At 43.2% G+C, this 7,902-nt stretch overlaps 1 protein-coding gene across 1 annotated transcript; it reads right to left on the bottom strand.

Annotated features, from left to right (window-relative positions):
- Window positions 1–1,030: 1,030 nt before the first annotated feature.
- On the bottom strand, window positions 1,031–5,422 carry aoc1 (amine oxidase copper containing 1). The gene is made up of 6 exons (XM_005747219.1): window positions 5,378–5,422; window positions 5,024–5,145; window positions 3,284–4,822; window positions 2,530–2,818; window positions 1,905–2,037; window positions 1,031–1,410 (listed from the first exon to the last, which is right to left on the bottom strand). Exons 3-6 carry the CDS (start codon window positions 4,818–4,820, stop codon window positions 1,141–1,143), a joined length of 2,229 nt encoding a protein of 742 aa, XP_005747276.1. The 5' UTR covers window positions 4,821–4,822; window positions 5,024–5,145; window positions 5,378–5,422; the 3' UTR covers window positions 1,031–1,140.
- Between the last annotated feature and the right edge of the window lie 2,480 nt (window positions 5,423–7,902).

Below are 7,902 nucleotides of genomic sequence, written 5' to 3'. Positions count from 1 at the left end.
TAGCACACATGGGTCTTGTATAACTGTACTTTCAGAAAGAAAAAGAAACAAAGAAAGCATAAATTTTACATGAGGAATGTGTGAAATCAAATTTCACACTGTTATTGTTCAGTACTGCAGATGTTATAGCTGTCATTGCTATGGGGATAGCTGTAGGAATGCTTGCTCCTCTGTCCCCTCCTCTAACGCTGTCCACAGCTTTCACACTCGTGCCTCCTTTACCGTGTGCCCTGTTAAACATCAGCACACACACATTAAATGTTTTCTCTTTTTTTTCCTTTTCAAATGCAAAAACCCTCACGACAGTTGTCTGGATACCTTTTCCCCAAACTAAAACCACAGTTTACCTTTCAGACAAACGCATTTTGATACTTTTTTATATATCAAACATGACAATGGATACAATTGTTGGATACAATGGATACAACAAAAGTTGCTGTGATTTGGCGCTACATAAATAAAATTGAGTTGAATTGAGTTTTAACACCTGTTTTTATTGGTTGCTCTTGAGTGTAAACAGTTTGAATCAAAATGAAATCAAACACAATATGATTTAAAGAAGTTTTATGTAGCACTTTTTTAAATGCCATAACACAAGGCCAACACATTTACATGTGCTGCTGATACATGTGCACTGTATGGAAAGCCAGGTTCCCAAGGGCAACGCCGCAGCTAGGTGGTATCCCACACTGTTTGCCGGGAACGATCTGGAATCAGGCTGTTTGCTTTCTGGGGCCTTTTGTCTTTCAGCAAAAACATTCCCGACATGGGGGCAAGCAGAGCACGCTGAGGGGGTAGCAGTTCAGACCAAGCAGGGCGGATACAGGGCATCCAGCATCCTGGATACCCGCTGCTGCTAAACCTCATCCATGGCGACGCATCGGAGGATTATCAGAGCTCTCGAGGCTCAGCTTCTACACCACTGCCGTATTACATGAGTGGGTCGAGCTGGTGTTATACATACTTTAATATTTAGCTCATTTGATCTTCATTTGAGGCAGTAAAAAACAAGACTGCATGAAACACAGAATAGAATTTAAGTGCCACTTTTATAATCTGGCAACAAATTACTGTGACTACATGTACATTTATGCAATTGTTTCAGTTTTCTTTAATAAAGATGATATGTGTCAACCACTTTTAGACTCCTGCATAAGTGCCGTTGTAGAAGAAAGGCTGATCTGTCACACAGTGACCTATGACCTCGGGTGTCCATCTCTGGATCTTGGGCTTGCCGTCTTGGCCTGGCCGGACAATGACAGTGCTTCTGGATGCCACGGAAGGGTCTTCATTGAAGAAGTTGAAAGGCCTGAGAAAGAAGCCCACGGCATTTCCCGGAGTTGCAGTGTTGGGGATGTCCTCTGAGTGAGGCACATGTAGGAAACCCACTGTCACCCAGGCTACCAGGTCCTGCATGCAGAAGAGTAAACACGACCGTGGAATTTTTACTATAGTGCTCAGATTAGCTGTTTTTTATCTACTTAAAGGCCAAACGAAAGAACGTGTGTCATTCTTGAGCTACTGTGATGATGAATGATTCTTTTGAAAAGAGAAAAGCTAAACTAACGACATAAACTCTTAGAAGGACGCTGTCCATCAGTGTATTGTGACTCATTACATAGTTACTCTCTGAAACCAGTAAAAACAGGATGTGAATTACATTTGAGATAGGTGACTGTATCGGTTAAGCTACTGGAGCTTGCTAAACCTGTTAGCGAGCACTGAGATGTGTTTGTCCTAAAAAAGTAGATTTAAACAACATTATTAATGTTGGCTTTTTCTGTGGAATATATTTCAGGTTTATTTTCGATGAGAAAGCTCTCAGTTTAACTTCATGCTGAGGTTAGCACAGTGTGGAAATATGGGACAATAAGGTATACGTGGATCGAGGTTTGCTACTGCACCTGATTGACTATGTCCTCGTTGTTGCGGATGTAGTTCTCAAAGGACACCGCAGGCTCCCATGGGTCATTCTGGGTGTATATGCTGCTGCTGGTAGCTTCGCTATCCTTATGACGTGTCACAGCCAGAGGATATCTAGGCGGAAACATTTCACCAGGAAACATTTGTCTGTCATTCTGACAGATGACAGGTGAAGAAACCACAGAGACAAAGTGCCGCCTTGTGCTGTGAGCACCTACTTGTATGAACTTGTAGTAATGTCTGTAAGAGTGGTACGTTTTTATATTTGTATGTTAAAGGAGTCACAGGTGTGGATTTGGGAGAATCATACAGCGAGTTAGATGAATGCCAAGTATGTGAGTTCAGCACGAAGATGCACAGTGGCTACATTCAGAGCATTTCCACCAGGAGGAAATAATGAGTATTTTTCTCATTCTCAACATAAAGACCAAGTGGGAAAGTACCACAGCTGGCCTCATTCATACACTGTGATCAGTGATTTCACCTGTATCAGCACATTTGCCTGGCTCATCAATTCATTTCTAACATCTTTATGGTTTTTTCAAGTTGTTTTTATGCATAGAAATGAATAACTGATTATACCTAGTCAAGGAAACAACATGCTACCTGGACCAGCTGATGCCATTCTCCTCTCTCCAGCCTCTCGGGAGGACACTGTGTGCATGTGAGTTAAACTGAATCCGGTAGCCCTTCTGGTGGCCCCATTTATTCTTCTTATTGGGGTTGTAGAAGTGCACGTAGCGGGGAAACTTTTTGCCAAAGCGGAAGGCGGCCGATCGCTCGGTCCTGTGTTCTGTCCTGTGGAGCTTGGACTGGACGATGAAATGCTTTGGGCTCCACGGATTTGTGAAGTTCACAAATTTGAGATCCAGTGTCTCAAAGCTGTTTTCTCGACCTGAGAGGGGAAAGAGCTGTCAGGAGAGTCTGGTCTGGTGATGCCTCTACAAAAATATTGATTTTGCATGAGAAATCTCTAGGTGTAACAGAGTTGTCCACATCAATACAAGATGTTGTTAGTTATTCACTTAAACGTGTCGCGTAGCCAAGATCAAATGATGGGTAAAGTCCTCAAAGCCTATTTATCTGGCACGGCATCTGTAAAAGGCTTAGTCATAGCTCAGAGAGAGGTGCCTTTTTGCCATTATCAGTGAACTGAGGCCACATTGTGCTGTGTGTGTTAGAATAATAAAGCCAAACAACTTCACAAAGCGTCTTGTTCTCTTAATTCTCAGCATTTATTTTCATTTCTGTATTTGAGCAGTTTCTATGGGGGTGTGCAAGCAAAAAGAGAATGTGTTTATGCTTAAATTAGTCGCAGGATAGACAGAAAAAAATCACGTGACTTCACTATGATACTCACCATCAATATCCAGGTCCACTTTATAATGGATGAGGTGTGTGTGCAGGTTACCCAGCACGTAGTTGTACACCTTTGAACCATAGTGAAGGCCGTTAGGTGTAAAGAAAGTGGCGTGGATGTATCCAGTGGCACTGACCTTCACTTCGACCACCCCATTCGGGTAGAAGAGGAAGTCCCAGATATAATCATAGTTGTAAACTGTTGAGGTTGTCCGCAGCACGAGCACAGTGTTTTCCAGCCCTCCAAAGAAATTATAGCCCCCCTGAAAGTCGGAATTAAAATGCCTCCTCAGAGGCATAGCCATTGTCATCTCAAAAATACAGAGAGCGTTCTTATGGCGCACAGGCTTGTCTGTATCAAAGTAGTGGTAAAGGTCAATAAAAGTGGCAATTTCTGGGCAGTCAATTCCTGGTGCCAGCTCAAAAGTCGAGGTGCCCATTGCCCAACCTGCATCGATGTACTTTGTTTGCATGGCTGCAGGAGTATCACCAGCATAGAAGGCTATAGCTTCTTGGAGGCTGATCTCATAGGCGATTCTTTCTCCGTTGAAACGGAGATCAAAGACTTGCAGCCCAGCAGATGAGCGGACTCGATATGCAAAAGACCATCCTGCATATTCAACAAAGTTGCGATCGATGTGGTAGCGATGCCCCTGAGGCTCAACGAGCTTTGGCCCATGGATATTCGTGGGAGTGTTGATCTGACCGCGAGGTATGTAGGTAGAGTAAAAGTCGTCATCGCTGTGATCAGGTAGTTTCAGCTTTTCCACTTCCCCTGATTCGTACTTTTCTACCAGTTCCTCGACGCTGTCAAAATACACGCTGTTGTACCAAACCTTTTCAACAGTCCACTTTTCTGGATCCAGGTCCTGGTGGTTGACGAGTACCTCAAATCCAATTGGGTGGATGAAATAACCTTCCACAAACTTCTGCAACATGATCCAGGTTCTCCTCTCCCCTGGATCCAGCCCGCGAGGGGCTATGTCTGAGAACGTCAGGCAACGGTTAGAGCAGTTGCTATAAGAAAACCCTCCTGTGGTCTCAAACAGGAGTTTGTGAGCTTTGTTTGAGATCTTCTTGAGGATGTCATTGATATGGTCATACTCTACCACAGTAATAGGTCTGGACTCAAACGTTACGGGCTTTGCCCCTTTGAAAGTCTTGACTTCGTGGGATGTTGGGGACGGCAGAGGACTGACAATATACTCGGTAATGTTGGGCTGGGCCTGGTTTCCAAACTGGATAATGACCCGAGCTTGGCGTGGGGGTTTGGCGTGTCCACGGTCCAGAGCTTTTAGGGCCTCATGCTTCTTGGGTAAATGGAGTTCCATCAGTAGGATACTGTTCTTATTCAGAGCCCTGCTACGAGCGTTAGTAAGCCCCATCTCTGGAATACCGTGCAGGTAGGCCCGCACAGCTTTCATCTCGTGCACCGTGAGGTCAGCAAATATGGGCGCACCATGATGAGCCCATTCTCTGGATCTGGAAGCAATGCAACCAGCCAAGCACACGAGCTGCAGCAGGCAGAGATACTTCATGGCTGTAAGGGCAAGATGGTGAGGCTCCATTAGAGATTTTACAGGTCTTACAGCAAATCATGTATGCAGTGGCAGCTTCATTGCTCCTTATCCACACTCTAATAACTTTTCTTTTATAGCTCTTGTGTATATTTGCAATGAGCAGAAAGACAAAGCTGAGTGCCATACTCCCCAACAGAATGCAAAAGAAAAGCCTTTCTCACCTTGATTCCTCTTCTTCTCTTCACAGCTGGATAAGGCAGTTCTCCCTCATTCACGCAAACTGTATCAGCCCCAGTTGCAACACACTGCTGTCCCTCCCTCCGTTCGCCCTGCCTAGTTTATGCTGCACACAAAACAGAAACAGCAGCATTGAGTGCTCTTTCTGGTTTGCACTGATTTGTCAGGACACTGACAAATCAGTGCTTATTTAAATATCAAAATTCCCATTAAGTCACTCGTGCTTGTGCTTGCATAATGGAGTTTATGTAACAGTGACGCGTGGAGTAGGTTCTTGCTTCCTTGGAAACCATTTGCAGCCTCATATCAAGGAAAAAGAAATAAATCAGCGACAGTACCTGTAGTCCTGCTCCTGATGTAAGGCGAGGCTATACAGTCCGTCCCTCTGCTTCAGCAAATGATCGCGTCAGTGTACCGTTACTAGTCTTTAACCTCTGATTTTGCAGTGAAAGAGGCTGATTGGCTGACAGTGGGTTGTAAACGTGATTCTTTAAATAATTGATCCTTCAAAGGCAAGGTAAGCACCTTGCAATAACAAGGCAATTCATGGTGCTTTGGACGAGGACGAGAAACATAAAGGACACACGAAAGGCACATAAAGAAAAACTGAAGACAAACAGTACAGAACGAGTTCTGAATTAACTGCAGCTGGATGTTATGCTTTTGCAAGAGGCCTGTAAAAATGTTCTCACTTGATATGAAGGAATTTGAAGGGTTTGTGAAATCCTGCTTAGATGTACAGGACATGGTTTGGTGAAGGAGAGCCACTTCATCACCACTAAATAAATAGCTAGAATGACAGGGATACAAAACATATTCCAATGTTGTCAGAAGATTAAAGACTATATTCACTTATCTGGCAGCTACGTGACATCAGTGCAGGGAGCACAGCTTTGAAAACTGGAAAATCCCAAATCTGCCATGGGATTAATGTACATAGTTGTTGCATCGCACAGGGGAAAACGTGTACACTTTGTGGTGTCGTTTGCCCGGCGTTCGCCTCTTTCGTTATAACATTGCAGACAATGGTTGTGACTGATGTTTCACAACTTGCAATTCATTTACTGAGAGGTGGACTTTGTCCTTTAACTTTCTCTCAAGTGGCCGACGCTGGAGCTAGAGTGAAAGGTAAAAAAGTTGAATCGCCCTTTGCTAAACTGAAAAATATTTTATCAACCGTCTCCTTTGCAGCAGCATGTTTTATGTTATTTGGAATTTCCCACACTTGTACAAATATATCTACATACTGAACGTTGTCCAACAGTTTAGTCATTCTTATCTTATCACATTTGACTAGAATGCTTGGGGGAAAAAACTAAAGACAAATGACACTGAGCCAGTTTCCCAACAAAATGAGGGATCAGCTCTTTAGATAGTTGAATATTAGCTCTTCTTTTATATAAGTACGTTTTCCATACAGACATATACATTTACTGGGAACATAATGCTGAATGCATGATCGATTTTTCGTAGTTACAGTCCTGAGAAATCACATCTGTTGTTTTTTGGGGGTTTTGCTACATTTGAACAACAACTGATCGTCTCTGAAGAAAACAACGTTGATACACTGGAAGAACACAACGGGAAAAAACAGCTTTTATAATAATTTACTCAGCTGTAATTCTAATCAATTCAATAGCTTCTTATAAAGAAAGTAAGTGCACCATTTGTCCTAAAATTATCTATATCTATTCCAGATGGTTTCAGTACAGTGGAATAACAGTTTTTTCCTCAAGAGCTTTGCAGATCCAGCAGCCAGCACAGTATCAGACCCTGGATACCAAAGGTTCACAGGGTCTGATAAACCTTTGGTATTCCCCCGCCCCCCGGGTCTCTCTCTCAGCTTTTCCCGTAGTTGACGATGATAACATATGTGAGCCCACTTTTTCCCGTCAAAGCACACTGTATTTCCAGCGCAAACGAGTCCATTGGACACATTGTTTTATGTATGCCAGTAGCTTATTTTCACTTTCCTTGGAACCCAGCTGTGGTGACAGCTGTGTTTGATCGTCTTGGCTTAGGGTCAAAAGGTTAGCCGGGGATTACATTAATTCTAAAAACTTTCGGTTCCCATGTCTGTTGACATGCTTCATTGAATAAATTCCCCCAATCATCCTTCTAGAAACGCCTGTCTTTACAAGATTAGGCTCTGACAAACATCTCTTTATTCTGTGTTGGAGGCTGCACCACCCCTGCTATCAGATCAGCTCCAGTGTCCTCGATGTTTGACTGGGCGAGGTGAGAGGATGTTTCCTCCACAGGTCCGGTGACCAATGCCTCTCATCCCAGCTGTGACCTTGTCCTTTATATCCAATGGCAGCAGGCGCAAATGCTACTGTACATCCATTTAGTCACCCCCCACATTTAAAACACTACATCTGAGGCGTTACGACCTCCATAAGCAAAGTATCACTCCTGTGAGGACTGTGTGTTTTGGAAAGAACAAAAAAAGAAAGAAAGAAAAATCCTAGAACAAGGAGTCCAATTAAAAAAGTGTGGAGGTAAGTGCACTGTATGTAAACTGTTGGATGACAGGGTAATAGACCTATTTTATAGGGAATCTTCTGATTGGTCAACAACCTCCACGAGGGTCAATATTTGCCTTTGTTTGAGCTTCTAATGAAGTTTTTTGTGCAGATTTAAAATCACAATTTCACATCTGGAATTAAAGTCTAGCAATGTGAAAAAGACCCATCTTTTTACAGGAATTTAAAACCAACACAAAGGAGCGAATTATGGAGAAACTACTGCTGAGTCTACTTGGTCTGCAGACAGTAATGGGGACGGGGTGAGTATGGTCAACCCAGCATTAAGCATATTTTGCAGTGTAGAGACGAATTATGAGCAGGATTCATCTGTATGA

Source organism: Pundamilia nyererei, unplaced genomic scaffold (assembly GCF_000239375.1).
Source record: "Pundamilia nyererei isolate P.nyererei 1_Seehausen unplaced genomic scaffold, PunNye1.0 scaffold00191, whole genome shotgun sequence".
Lineage (NCBI taxonomy): Eukaryota > Metazoa > Chordata > Actinopteri > Cichliformes > Cichlidae > Pundamilia > Pundamilia nyererei.
Note: the sequence above shows the minus strand (reverse complement) of the source record. Positions and strands in the feature narration are given on the sequence as shown.

Bases quoted from the DNA above. Each gene is read 5' to 3' on its own strand.
- aoc1 (XM_005747219.1), bottom strand. From the start codon at position 4,820: ATGAAGTATCTCTGCCTGCTGCAGCTCGTGTGCTTGGCTGGTTGCATT. The intron at 2,819-3,283 runs GTGAGTATCATA...TTCCCCTCTCAG, and splicing joins AGTGGACCTGGATATTGATG to GTCGAGAAAACAGCTTTGAG. The intron at 1,411-1,904 runs GTGCAGTAGCAA...TTCTGCATGCAG, and splicing joins ACGAGGACATAGTCAATCAG to GACCTGGTAGCCTGGGTGAC.